The sequence below is a fragment of the Hippocampus comes genome, unplaced genomic scaffold, assembly GCF_001891065.2.
Source record: "Hippocampus comes isolate QL1 unplaced genomic scaffold, H_comes_QL1_v1.1 scaffold144, whole genome shotgun sequence".
Classification (NCBI taxonomy): Eukaryota; Metazoa; Chordata; class Actinopteri; order Syngnathiformes; family Syngnathidae; genus Hippocampus; species Hippocampus comes.
Window position 1 is genome coordinate 539,744 of NW_017805782.1, and position 13,305 is coordinate 553,048.

Here is a 13,305-nt window from a genome sequence, read left to right on the forward strand (position 1 = left end):
AAGTCCGTGCAGGGGAGCACACAAACGGCCACATTCCAGCGCCGCGTCACCCGCCTGCTTGGAGTTCACTGGCAACACGGAAAAGCCCCCCGCACGAGCCCACGTGTGGCACAACACAAATGCAACGGACATGTGTGTGCATGTGTTAGCGCGCGCTGGAAAATAACGTGGATATATGCGAGCAAAAAATGTTCCAAATCAGTCCAGCACGAATATGTTAACGTCCCAGACTGGCCAGCGATAAGTGAACAGCTACCAGACTGACTTTAGCCGAAATCTTCTAAAATTTCAGTTAAAAAAAAAAAAAAGTTAGACTGGAGCCCTCATGCGAATGTGTTTGAGTGAACAACCAGGCAAAGAAGAAGATTGACGATGGCGGTGTCTGGGACCGTTCATCGCTTGGATTTGGAATTTATTTCTCAATTGCGCAAATGTTCTCCCCAAGTCGTTTGTCTTTAAACGTCAACTGCGGTCAATCCATCCGTCCGGCCGCCTCCTCCTACGCCCAGGTGATGGATGGTGCAACACGCAGCGCCCACTCATTCCCTCGTCATGACACACATGCAAACATGCACACGCGCAAGGGCGCGCGCGCACTCGGCCCTGCTGGGGAATGTGTGGCCTCTGGCTAACAAAACACAAGCCTGCACGCACGACAAGCCTGAGAGCAAAGCAAACGTACCGGGCTGAGCTGAAGAGGAAAAAAAACACAGATTCACTGTGGTGTCAGGTGAGCGGATTCGTGTTTCGCGACAGCTAAATATACATACAAACATGCACACGCGCAAGCGCGCGCGCACACTCGGCCCTGCTGGGGAATGTGTGGCCTCTGGCTAACAAAACACAAGCCTGCACGCACGACAAGCCTGAAAGCAAAGCAAACGTACCGTGCTGAGCTGAAGAGGAAAAAAACACAGATTCACCGTGCTGCCAGGTGAGCGGATTCGTGTTTCGCGACAGCTAAATAGTTGAAGTTGTGCGCATTGGTTTGTTTTTAGAGTTCAAAGTGTCCTTGCTCGCGGTGTTGGCCGAATTGAGGCGCTTACAGTTTGGATTGAAGAGCAGCGAAGCAAAGCAAACGTACCGTGCTGAGCTGAAGAGGAAAAAAACACAGATTCACCGTGCTGCCAGGTGAGCGGATTCGTGTTTCGCGACAGCTAAATAGTTGAAGTTGTGCGCATTGGTTTATTTTTAGAGTTCAAAGTGTCTCCTTGCTCGCGGTGTTGGCCAAATTGAGGCGCTTACAGTTTGGATTGAAGAGCAGCGGGTACACTTCGGCTGGTCTATGTTGCCATGGTAATGTGGAGCCTGGCTCTGTGGAGGCCTAGCTTAGTTTCGCTTTCAAAAAAAATGTCAAAGTCATGACTTGAATTGCATGCAAACGTTTTGCTCACACGTTCTCCTTCAATTGCGCTGCACGTTTTGCACGGTTGGCTCATCTCTGGAAATGACTTCTCGCAAAACCCGCGTTAAGATTATCCGTTGCGTCAAGGTTAACGACGCGCTAACAGAAATGCGAATGGTTAGCCCACGTGTCTCCAGTTTGCAACTGCATGCTCGCATTTAAGAAGCAGAGGGAGGCTTGAAATAGCCAACATGCAATACTCGAGTTGTTTAGTCCGACCGATGGCGGCAGTAAACAGCCCGAAGCCTGCCGCCGATTGTTCGGCGCCTTGGGTTGACTTCGCTGCCACCATACATTCGTCGGATGGCAAGTTTGTGCTCGCAAATCAATGCAAATTCAGTCGGACGACCGTTCGCATCGATACGCGACTACAGCTACTTTGACATTTCTTCTCGCCGGCTTAGGATGATATGAGGCCCACCCGACCGTGAACATGTACGAGGTGATGTCCGGCGACACTCTGTCCTGGAAGGTGCCCAGCCCGAGACAGAGCGCCACTGAGCCGGGCGCCAAGTCCCTGCCCGTCGCCGGCGACGGCGGGCCCGCCAAGATCCTCCACAGAGCTAGCATTCTCCCGTTTGTTTGATTTGCTTCGATTGGATCGTTTTGGACCAAAAAAAAAAAACCACGACGACATGTGAAGATGGCGTTCCCCCTCAGGCGATTATCCGCTCCATCCTGATCAGCGGGCGTCTGGGTCCAAACGTGGAGCACACGGGATGCTTCGGCCTGCTGCTGAAGCACCTGAAATCCGAGGAGCTCCACTGGCTCCATCCCGAGCTGACCGTGGAGGAGGTGGAGCAGCGCTACGAGAGCCACCACGTGGAGGCCGAGTGGAGGTAAAGGGAAACCGGAGCTGTTGGCGAAGGCAGGTCGGGCGCGCGCGCGCGCTTTACCTTCTTGTCCTCCGATGACCAGGTATGACCTTCGTATCCGATACATCCCCGTCAACTTCCTGGAAAAGTTCAAAGAGGACCGATCCACGCTGGTCTACTTCTACCAACAGGTCATTGACGAAGCCTATCGCTTTGGATTTTTGGGTCGTTTTGGATCGCTACAGACTCTTAGTAGTAGCAGTGAAGTTATAAAGCTAGCAAAGATTAGCATGAGCAGGTCCGGTTTTTATTCCCACCCAGATTGGGATGTGCTTGACAGAGCTCGCGTTATTGGTTCTGACGGAGGAGGTTCGACAGCAGTTTTGTTTTTTTCCTGACTGATACCGGTGCAAGTTTGAGCGCTGACTGATGCTATTGCTATACGGCTAGCATTTGAATGACCACAGACAGATAATAGTGAACAAAGACCTGTCTTTCTTTTTGATGCGCAATTTGCCAACGTGTCAAATGGCGCCAACTACTGGCGAGGAGGACATGAACCACCCCCAAGCATCGGTGGTTGGTATCGGCCCGATAGCCGTACCTGTTGCACTCACCTAGCTTCCTGAATTTTCATTTGCGAGACGTTTTTGTTGTGACTTGATGTCAGGTACGGAGCGATTACATGCAGTATCACGCCAGCAAGGTCAGCGACGGGATGGCGTTACAGTTGGGTTGCTTGGAGCTCAGGTGATGAATATACCGAAGCGTCAAGGGCAGATTGACTTTGGCTGTTTGATGAATGCGTTACGTTTGCTTCTAGGAGGTTTTACAAGGACATGAACGCAAAAGGACTGGAGAAGAAGTCCAACTTTGAGCTGCTCGAGTAAGTTGCCCGTTCCCACACGTGATGTGATCTTTGTTTGTTTTGCGATGGCAAATGGACTCGGTTGAGCGGCGCGATTCGCTTGAACGTTCGCCGTTCCCTGCTCCATAAAGAAAAGAGGTGGGCCTGGACCTTTTCTTCCCCCCGGAGCTGATCAACAGCATGAAGGTAAACTTTGTGCTCGTGCAAGCGAACCTTTGATCTTGAAACCCTCGACTAAAACGGGCGCGCCGTGGTCCAGTCGAAGCAACTCCGCAAGCTGATCCAGCAGACGTTCCAGCAGTTCGCCACGCTCAAGGAGGACGACTGCATGGTCAGGTTCTTCGAGACGCTCAAGGAGTTTGCCAGTTACGACGAGGAGGTTTTCCCCTGCGAGCTCGTGGTGGGTGCGGCCGCGCGATTCGACACGGCGGCCTCAAAGAGTGAGCGCCGGCCGGTGGCTTAAACCGACGACGTGCGTTCCACAGCAAGGTTGGAGTCTGGCCGTGGAGCTGGTCATCGGCGGGAGGGGAATCCGCCAACGCACGCAGAAGAACTCGGCGGTGAGCAGGGCGCAGATTTGGTGTCAGAAAAGCGCATCTGAAAAGAGCCAAATGACGACGCGATCGAAGTCGATTGGGATTTTTACGGCGCTCGACCAGCGAGTCCAAATTCATCGGTACCGCAATTTTGGCAAATGATCACCATGCAATATTGATATCATATTACGATATCCTGCCGTCGAATGAATGCCATCGGCTCGCGAGGTGCTCCGATTCTCTGAGCGTCCTCATAAGGAGGCAAAAAAAGATTTTGCCGCGATTATTTGGCTCGCGAGTTGCCGCCGTCGCCCATCTTGGAGATGCTCCGCATGACTGATGTAAAAGCCGCTGTCTTCCTCAGCCCGTCTTTCTGGCTGACTTCAAGCAGATCAAGAAAGTGCAATGTTTGTCCCAGAGCGACGGCAAGGCCCTCATCAATCTGGATGTCGAAGGCGCCAGACAAGTGCGTAGCGGCGCCGCAAAAACGAACCCCGAAGAAAAAAAACACGACTTTGTACCCTTTTGACCAAACGCCCGCCCACTTGTCATTTCGCCCCCGCGCCAGCACCTGTCCATCAACGTGGCCACCGTGCCCATGGCCGAGAACATGATCGATCTCATCGACGGCTACTGGCGCTTGGAGAACAACTCGGAGGAGTCCATCATCTGCAGGCCAAATCACGGTAACGGGCGCTAAATACCTTGGCCTGCGAGCTTCGGTTCGGGGCAAATTCACTCGTTGGCTGTTTCGGCGCTCAGGTCGAAGCCCCGTTTATGGTCCGAGTGTTGCTTTGGCACCGCTTTGGCGTCCTCCAAAATCTAGATAGCTTCATACTAACACGCGGGAAATCTTTTAGACTGGCTTATGAATGGCAAAACAGAGCAAGCGCATCTCTTCCGAAAAAAAAAAAAAAAAAAGACAAATATGACTGCCTTTTACCGAGTCACTGACGGGAGTTGTGAAACTCTTTTTCGTTTAGGTCTGCATAACTTCATTGTACGGCCGCGTCTCACACGCCTGTAGGAGCCTGAATGAATGTTTCACGCGGCGCAAAATGTGTCCTGCTTTTTACTGATCTACTTATGATACGATGGAGTGCGAGTGTCCTCATTAAAAAAAAAAAAAAAAAACAGGAACGGTTGTCACTTCTCGGGGGGATCAATGGCGGGTGCGATCAGGGAACGAATGAAATTAGCATCTGGAGGCACCGCCGTGTGTCGGCGTGAGGGGAGGAGCTTCATTTATTCAGGCCGTAGCTTCGTCCAAGAGAAAAGTGGTGCTCTGTCGCCATCTTGTGGCATCTCTAGGCCAATTTACACCTGTTCCCTCATGAAGCCGTGACTTCAACATGCGCGTTTTGTGCAATCTTTGCTAGATGCCAGCGCGCGGAGCTCCCTCCCTGAGATTCCGACTGGGTGAGTCCAATTTTTGGGCACCAAAGGGGCCTCGCCATGCGAGCCCCGCAGCTTGAATTTGCATTCTTTCTCCCCAGAAAAAGGGACACCGGCTCCACGCGACACAGTATGGGTACGCTTTGCTCCTTCCTTATTTTCGGACCGAACACATGAGTGACACTATCCGTCAAATTCCTCCTTGTTTATTTTGTATTTTCAGGGTCGGATATCTATTGTGAGATTATGGATGAAAGACCCAGATCAGGTTGGTTGCAATTCACCATCTCGTGTTCAGAACGGGGGGGGGATCATCATCCTTATTATATATGACAAAAATACATTAGCACAAATAAAGGCCTTTCCTCGATGGCGCGTGTGATTTTGCTCCCTAAATCATTTCAAAGAACAATTTCATCATTTCTTTGTGAAGTTGTCAAGTACGGGATCGACCGCGGCGACATCACACTCGGGCGAATCCTGGGCGAGGGCTTTTTCGGAGAAGTCTACGACGGCGTTTACGCAGCCGCGGTAAGTCTGAGAACTCCACTTGACAAAACATGGCTAACAGCAACAAGCGCCTTACTGACTTTAGGGCACCTAAATGGCCAAAGGTGCTCCGGAATGTGGATCGAACACTTGTCGACGTCTGCCCTCTTTTTTTGGGCGTGATCGTCACACAATCAGAATCGTTGCCGAGTACAAAACCTGCATGTACGCGTCGTCGCCTGTCGCTGTTTGCGGTCCGCCGCATGATTGATTTCAACCGCGTGTTGTCGCCATCGGATCAGAATGGAGACCGGGTGAAAGTGGCCGTCAAGACGTGCAAGGACTGCTCGGCCGACGTCATGGAGAAATTCATGAGCGAAGCGGGTAGGTTTGCCGACCATCTATTCCAAAATAACGCTGGGGGCGGGGAGGGAAAAAAAAAAAATCACTTCTTCTTTGGCGCGCCTGCCAGTGATCATGAAGAATCTGGATCACCCTCACATCGTCAAGCTCATCGGCATCATCGAGGAGAACCCCGTGTGGATCGTCATGGAGCTTTACGAGTACGGAGAGGTCAGTCGTGGTCAAGTGTCACATATCGAGGTGGAAATAATCAGCGGGTTCCTCTCGGGAACTCGAAAACGCAGATCCTTTCCAGGTTCTCTATCGAGTTGTGGTCCGGAGACCAGCTAGGCCACCTTTTTTTTTTGTCGATGTGCTCTGGTGTCGCCGTGGCGCTAGGGTATGTCATTACATTGTACCTGTCCGCTAGCTTGATGCTAACATATGACGCAAAACACCACAGACGGGTGAAAAGAAATGAGGATCAACATTATGTGGCAACTATGGAAAAAAATCTGAACTAGCCACTGATCAAATGTCGCCGCGAGCTGCATATGTGTGCTTACGTGTTCCCAGCTTGGCAAGTACCTGACTGAGAACCAGAACAAGCTGAGCAACATGACCCTGGTGCTGTTCAGTCTGCAAATCTGCAAAGCGCTCGTCTACCTTGAAGGCGTCAACATGGTGCACAGGTCAGTCAAAGCCACAATCTCGCGTCTGAGCCTCCATCTCGACATACGCTGGATGTCTTTTGGGGGTGGGGGGGGCTCAACGCAGAGACATTGCCGTTCGAAACGTGCTGGTGGCCAGTCCCGACTGCGTCAAGCTGGGAGACTTCGGACTGTCGCGGTACATCGAGGACGAAGAGTACTACAAAGGTTAGTGGGGAGCGCCAGAATCGCAAAGGCGCTCTCGCCGGAAGACTCTTTGCGCGCCCCGACCGTCAATCTTGAGGTGGCCTAATGCTAATTTGAGTTTGGTTACAACCAAAAACGATGGCTGTCACACTTCGGTGCAGAAGGAAACGGGTCAGCCACGAAGGGAAACGTGTGCAGATTCATTTCCGACTGTTAAACGGCTCAGTCAAGTCAGCGTTTCACATTGAACGCGTCATTTGGGAGATGCGGCGTTTGTACCCGACAAATATGCAACCAAGATAACAACCAAGACTCAAAAACCAGATACCGTGCACAAAAAGTCAAGGAACTTACAAGCGGTGCTCCGGGAGGAGAAAACAGGAAAATGGCACCAGAGGCTGACTTCCGGATGCGTAGTTCCGCTTCCTGTAAAATAAACGTGAAAAATGAATTTGCGTTCAACGGACAACAATGATGACTCTCTTGAAACCGGCAGCGTCCGTGACCCGCTTGCCCATCAAGTGGATGGCGCCGGAATCGATCAACTTCAGACGCTTCACCTCAGCCAGCGACATCTGGATGTTTGGTCAGTAGGATTTTCATTTCAATGTATTGGAGCGCCGATTGCTTTTTCATGCGATTCACGTGACTTGAAGTGACAACGAAAGGTCTCACACAATTAGTAGATGAGCTCACAAAAGTGTTTCCCAGCATGATTGCTTTGCTCGCCATAAATTTAAATCCCAAACGCAAGAGTCGCGACGCGGCGCCGACGGCTTTGGGGCCCCTGTGAGCAAAATGCGGCCGCCCGCTTGAGTTGCATGTCCCCCCGCCCCACAGCTGTGTGCATGTGGGAGATCCTGAGCCGAGGCCAGCAGCCTTTCTTCTGGCTGGAGAACCGAGACGTCATCAACCAGCTGGAGCAAGGCATCCGGCTGCCCAAGCCCGACAACTGCCCGCCGGCGCTCTACTCCCTCATGACGCGCTGCTGGTCCTACGACCCCAGAGAGAGGCCCAACTTCACTGAGCTGGTGGTGAAGATCAGGTACTGCTGCACCTTTCTATCTGCACGGAACCTCATTCGGTAACTGAAAGGCATCGCTTATAAGAACGAAAGTCATATCTGTTGCTTTCCGTTGAGGAGAAAGAATATATGCCCGGGAATATTCTTATGTTGTCTGTCTACATGTGCTGATGTACCATTTGTGTCCACACACACAGCATCTGTTGCTGAAAAGGTTAGAACATAGCAGCTATCAATGCTAGTCAGTAGCATAGCACGTCGATGGTGTTTTGCGTCGTGTGTTAGCATTAAGCTAGCAGAGGTCTGACTCGTATAAATAGCAACGACAGAGCAAATGATAGTTTTGCAGCGATCTAGTGGGACATTTTAAAAGGCCAATCTCAAATCGTTTTTTTAAATGTGGGGTTTTTATCGAAAACATTTCAACATATTCCTAAAATTGCGTCAACTTCTTGGATCCACCTTGATTTATCCAACTCAAATGGCTTTGCCAGCGACGTGCACAAGATGGAGAAGGAGCAGGAAGCGGAACGCAAGCGGGACAGGACGCGCTCCATCAAATATTTGGACCCCAAGTTCAGCTTCTCCGAGCCACCTCCCAAGGTAGAAGCTGCGTGCGACGCGCTCAACGACGCCGTCAACCCACGAGCTTCTTGTCATGATTGCAGCCTTCAAGAAAGAAAGCGGGGCGCTTTGGGAACACGCTCAGCATCGGCTTGCACATTCAGGTGCGCACTTTCAGCGCGGCTTCTAACTCGGCGAAAAGAATACTTGAAGAAAACGAGTATGCGCGTGTGTCTCCGCAGCTGAACGAAGCTTTGTGCGCCAGCTCGCCGGACCTGGCCAGCCCGTGTGAATATCAGTCACCCGTGGACTCCATGAACACTCTGCCACTGCCCATCAGGTCTCCTCGACGGCGCAGCATGGGGGTAAAACGATTCACACATCTATATGTGGCGCTGACTTGTGAGCGCTGCAGCTTGCAGGTTTTCCAAATTTCATTTGCTTTGGAGCCAAATTTTAGTTTGGACTGAGCTTTTGGTTACACAACCGCTCGAGTGAAGTTGTCACCTCGAAACTCACGTGTAAACCGCTGGCAACCAAACTGAGTACAACCCGAAGTGAAAATTACAGGAGCCATCTGAGCAAGCTTACCTCTCTGCTTTCATAAGACACGTTGAGGTTCGCAGGTTTCACGCGTGAAAAGGGAGCACGTAGGTGAAGAAAAGACTCAAAGAGTTAATCGCAAGATTGCCATAGTCGATTTAGGATTAATCGCAAATTAACCGCACGTTTTCTATCTGTTCTAAATTCACGCCGAATAGACATTCAACAAGTTTCTACTAAACGTCTCAATACGAGTGGTGGTAACATTTAAAATTCAAGGCCAACAACAAAAATGATCCGCACGTCAAAAATATTTCTACACCTTGTACGTTAAAAAACAAGATTTGAATGTTGACACTCAAATCTTTCCCCGAATCCTACGTTCCGGTCCCTCAACAACATTGCAAGATTTTTTTTAACTGGAAATAACTGGAAACGCCCTCTTCAAAACAACGTTGCCTCTTCCCAGCCTTTTTTTTTTGTTTGTTTGTTTGTTTTGGGGTAGAAAGAAACTTGACTTGATCCTCTTTTTCCTCCGGTTTCTTCACTCCGACACCTCATCGATTTCATTCCCACTCACAATGACAGCAGAGTTGCGCTTACCTGCCACCTCCAGTTTGTAGTTTTCTTGTTGGTGATTTTTTTTCATGGTCTCAATATATCAACTCTCGTCTTCCATGAAGCGGCACTACCGATTTTTTTTTAAAGTTAATCAATGGAGTTTATCTCTTTCCAATTGGCCATCCATCGAGTATTTCATTCAGTCCGCCATGTTGTCTTCGGCCCGCGCCGTTGCTGGCAATATCTTCTTCGTTGGTGTCTTGGCCGGGACTTTCTTCTTCTCGTCAATAAACTCAGGTGGAGGTGTGTTATCCGCATGCCTGCGCCATACTGCCCCTAACAGGCCAACACGTCATAGTAATAACAAGCTGGTTCTGGTCCAAAAAATGTGGAAGGATGGCAAGTGACCAATTTGGTTATTGTACAAGACAAGGTTGTAATAGCTAAGTTAAAAAAATTTACTCTAAATACTCCATGTTAAGAACAAACAAAACAACAAAAACTAGGACTAAACCAAATGTCAACTAAACTAAAATAAAGCATTTTTTGAAATCGTAGAAAGTAATACGCTCGCTCTAAAAGTAATTAAAACAAGCTAAAAAAAAACACGATAACCGTACTGGGTGAACCCCAGTGAAAGAGGACCAAAAAAATGATCGGGTGCGCGTTTTGTCAGCTTCAACAAGTTGTGTCGTGACGCAGGCGGAAACTTTGCCGGTTGTCGCAGGAGAACGATTTCCTCGGAGCGGAGCCCAACAGCCGCCAGGACGCCCAGCGGCTTTGGCAGATGGAGCGTCAGCAACTGCGCGACACCTTACGCCGCCAGAAGGTGCAGATGGCGGCCGACAAAATGTGGCTGGAGAAGGAGGAGCGACTCCTGGTGGGGAACGCAACCTCGCTCGTCTTTGTCAACCCGCTCGCCGCGTCCGCCTGTCCTGCGCGGCGGGTGCCAGACGGCGGAGTCCCCTTCGCTCGCCGCGGGCGTTCCGCTCGTCTTAAGATCGATGTGCCCCTCTTAAGTGTGCCAAAGAGAGGCCCCGTGTCCGTTTGCTATAAAATGAACCTGCCTGTTCTTTTGCAGGACCCCGTGGGACCAGACGAAACCCCACCACCGGTGGTAGGTTTTGTCTTCACTTGAGCTCTCGTTTGATCATCCACACTGATGTTGTCTTAAATCTGGTGTTTTCTTTTTTTTTTCTCACTCTCTCTTGTAGTCCGATGAGGCAAATGATGAAAACGGTAAGCCAAAGAATGAAACATGCCGAGAGGAAAATGCCAATGCGTTTGTATCAGTACGCCAGCCACTATGAATCGTTCTTTGCCGTGGTAAAGGACATATGACTGGGAGTACTTGTATTGTCTGTCTGGATGCGTCGCATCACCCTTTGTGTTCAGTCTGTTGCTGAAAGAGTTGCAGTGCTGCAACATGGCTGCTTAGTCACATTGCTGTATGAACCCTAACCATTGAAATCAAATCAAATTGGGTGTCATGGTGTCGACCGCTTTAAAAACCAATGATGACATCCAATTCAAATCAATAGAACATAACGTACTAAAATCTGCATGAAATCAAATTTAAAAGAACTAGTTCTATAAGCCTGTAGGGAAAACAACAACAAAAAAAGGCGTACCTAATAAGGTGTCTTGCATCTTCCAGGCCCGCCGTTCAAGCCTCCACGGCTCACAGCACAGGTGATGACAACTCTTCCATTCTCATGATCGTTGCCAGCTCGACATTCGTTTTGTGATGAGCTATCCCCCCCCCGAAATAGCCGGCGCCCACGGCTGAGCTGGACCGTTCCGACGACAAGGTTTACCCGTGCGTGATGAACGTTGTCAAAGTGGTGGTGCAGCTCAAGAACGATATCGTCGACATGCAGCCTGAGCAGTATGTCACAGTCGTACAGGTGACACCAACGGTCCTAAATCTCATTTCAATTCGAGTGAACTGATATTTGTTTCAGGGAACTCTCATGATTTATTCCCAAGAGTCTATTTTCATCATCCTGCTGTGTTTCGACTGGCCACATTGCTTCCTGAATGTGCATGTAAATGCTACATGCAATTCTCTATAATATATTTTGATGAAGTGCCGTTGTGTTCACAGTCGGTGGGGATGGCCTTGAGAGAGCTGATCAGCAGCGTGGACGACATCCTGCCCACTCTGCATGAATCTGTGCGCACTGAGGTACAGGCGACGCCGTCTCCTTTTACATTTCAGAGGCTCATTTGGACCTTGTGATGTAACGTGGAACAAAAAGAGGAAAGGCATCGGTGTGTAAAACGTTTCATGTTGTTTAATCATTAAATTCTGGTTCCAAAATTTGTATTGAAAATGAAAAAGAAAAAAAAAAAAACAATTTGATTCATCATGCAGGGAAACATTTGTGGTACCTGGATGCTGAATGCCTCAAACTGGGGTCGTGGAACATTTACCTCCTACCTCCTTCAAATAAATGCCAGTTTCTCCTTTTGGAGAAAATACCCATCCATCTATTCATTAAAAAAAAAAAAAATCTAAATTCCAAATCATTTATGAAAAATCTTATTCCCCACACACACACACTTATACAGCCGCCTCTCACCCAATGTGATTTGCAATTGATGAAAAACACTAAATGTCCAAACGTGCAAACTGGAATAAGACGGATATTTGGCGAGGAAAGACGATGGACCCTGAACGCCTCGCGATCAGGCAAAAGAACAAAAACAACAGTATTTAAAAAAAAAAAAGGGTGCCTGGTACATGCCTCCCGTCCAATCTTTGAGGAAATACTGTAACGTTCTCTGGGAAGGGAAATCGCAAAGTGTGACGATGTAACGTTTGTTCGATGGTATGTCTTTTTTTTTTTTCTTCATACGCGCCTCCACCCTTGCACGCAGATCGAGGGCACCCAGAAGCTGCTGAACAACGACATGGCGGAGCTGATCAGCAAGATGCGTCTGGCGCAGCAGAACGCCATCACGTCGCTTCGGGACGAGTGCCGCAAGCAGATGCTGGCGGCGGCCCACAACCTGGCCGTGGACAGCAAGAACATGCTGGACGCCGTGGACCAGGCCCGCGTGCGCGCCAACCTGGCCAAGCCTGTGCAGCCCTGACGCCCCGCATCCTCACAACGCACCTCGAAACGATCCCTTCGCTCGACCGCACATGCGTCCGATACGCTCTGCATCCTCGTGCGCGGGCGTGAGCGCGTCCGCTTCCTCACCAAAGAAATATAGCTAATGAAAAAAAGAAAAAAAAACACCTGTTGTTGCTGTGTGTGACCCCAATAAATGGATTCGCGCAAACTGAAACCGACTAAATGAGCCCATTTGACCCCCGCCATCCCGAACAGGAACAGAAACGAAGCATTCGCAAGAGCCGACGCGCTAATATTCATTCATTGTTCATGCCAGTCACGCCAATGTTGTTGGCATTGGTCCGGTGAAATGCAAACGGAGCGCCGGTCTAGATCATGCCTGCGAGCCAAGGAGGCAGGAAGAGGCCGACGGTGCCCAGCAGGCACACCATGACGAACATCCACAGGAAGATGCGGTCGATCACCATGGCAACGTACTTCCAGTCTTCTTTCACCTGGATGCAAGCAAGCGTCAAAAGGATCTCAGCTTCATTCCATTTATTTGAATTCAACAAGTCAAAAAGTCAGCAGACGCGGTTTGCTGCCGAGTTCAAAAAACGTCTCGACTTTTTCTTGGAGCACATCAGGTTTGGGTGATATTTTCAATTTTTTTGGGAAACGACAACAACCTTTCGGCACAACTCACGCTGAAGTCGGCGTCCTCGGCCCTGAGGTGATCGGCGATGTAGCGCACCCCCTCCAGGGCGCGGACGACGCCGGGCGAGAGCGGGAAGTCGGTTTGCTCTCCGGCGGCCCGCTCGACGTCCCCGGCCCGACTCGCCGC

The 13,305-nt window shown here is 50.0% G+C and overlaps 2 protein-coding genes and 1 long non-coding RNA gene across 3 annotated transcripts in view; 1 reads left to right on the forward strand and 2 right to left on the reverse strand.

The window, feature by feature from the left end:
• LOC109524921 (uncharacterized) overlaps positions 1 to 9,907 on the reverse strand; it is a 19,667-nt gene extending 9,760 nt beyond the window's left edge. The window contains exons 1-2 of the long non-coding RNA XR_002170045.1: positions 9,442 to 9,907; positions 7,062 to 7,133 (exon numbers count right to left, since the gene is read on the reverse strand). This is a non-coding gene — a long non-coding RNA (uncharacterized LOC109524921). The remainder of the gene's footprint in view (positions 1 to 7,061; positions 7,134 to 9,441) is intronic.
• The window catches only part of ptk2bb (protein tyrosine kinase 2 beta, b), an 18,429-nt gene extending 5,738 nt beyond the window's left edge, over positions 1 to 12,691 (forward strand). The window contains exons 3-31 of the mRNA XM_019885073.1: positions 1,989 to 2,244; positions 2,324 to 2,411; positions 2,891 to 2,970; positions 3,044 to 3,106; positions 3,220 to 3,274; positions 3,348 to 3,488; positions 3,574 to 3,648; positions 3,989 to 4,090; positions 4,193 to 4,310; positions 5,004 to 5,043; positions 5,121 to 5,155; positions 5,243 to 5,287; positions 5,453 to 5,550; positions 5,811 to 5,892; positions 5,981 to 6,081; positions 6,427 to 6,542; positions 6,628 to 6,728; positions 7,204 to 7,293; positions 7,548 to 7,752; positions 8,226 to 8,334; positions 8,400 to 8,459; positions 8,538 to 8,660; positions 10,127 to 10,279; positions 10,481 to 10,516; positions 10,614 to 10,638; positions 11,057 to 11,091; positions 11,172 to 11,306; positions 11,507 to 11,587; positions 12,283 to 12,691. Coding sequence (XP_019740632.1) covers positions 1,989 to 2,244; positions 2,324 to 2,411; positions 2,891 to 2,970; positions 3,044 to 3,106; positions 3,220 to 3,274; positions 3,348 to 3,488; positions 3,574 to 3,648; positions 3,989 to 4,090; positions 4,193 to 4,310; positions 5,004 to 5,043; positions 5,121 to 5,155; positions 5,243 to 5,287; positions 5,453 to 5,550; positions 5,811 to 5,892; positions 5,981 to 6,081; positions 6,427 to 6,542; positions 6,628 to 6,728; positions 7,204 to 7,293; positions 7,548 to 7,752; positions 8,226 to 8,334; positions 8,400 to 8,459; positions 8,538 to 8,660; positions 10,127 to 10,279; positions 10,481 to 10,516; positions 10,614 to 10,638; positions 11,057 to 11,091; positions 11,172 to 11,306; positions 11,507 to 11,587; positions 12,283 to 12,498 — 2,864 coding nt within the window. The 3' untranslated portion in view covers positions 12,499 to 12,691. The remainder of the gene's footprint in view (positions 1 to 1,988; positions 2,245 to 2,323; positions 2,412 to 2,890; positions 2,971 to 3,043; positions 3,107 to 3,219; positions 3,275 to 3,347; positions 3,489 to 3,573; positions 3,649 to 3,988; positions 4,091 to 4,192; positions 4,311 to 5,003; positions 5,044 to 5,120; positions 5,156 to 5,242; positions 5,288 to 5,452; positions 5,551 to 5,810; positions 5,893 to 5,980; positions 6,082 to 6,426; positions 6,543 to 6,627; positions 6,729 to 7,203; positions 7,294 to 7,547; positions 7,753 to 8,225; positions 8,335 to 8,399; positions 8,460 to 8,537; positions 8,661 to 10,126; positions 10,280 to 10,480; positions 10,517 to 10,613; positions 10,639 to 11,056; positions 11,092 to 11,171; positions 11,307 to 11,506; positions 11,588 to 12,282) is intronic.
• Positions 12,692 to 12,795: 104 nt separating this feature from the next.
• Positions 12,796 to 13,305, reverse strand: part of LOC109524919 (neuronal acetylcholine receptor subunit alpha-4-like) — a 4,060-nt gene continuing 3,550 nt past the window's right edge. Inside the window, 2 exon segments of the mRNA XM_019885072.1 lie at positions 12,796 to 12,976; positions 13,168 to 13,305. The exon segment at positions 13,168 to 13,305 is cut by the window's right edge and continues 37 nt beyond it. Coding sequence (XP_019740631.1) covers positions 12,851 to 12,976; positions 13,168 to 13,305 — 264 coding nt within the window. The 3' untranslated portion in view covers positions 12,796 to 12,850.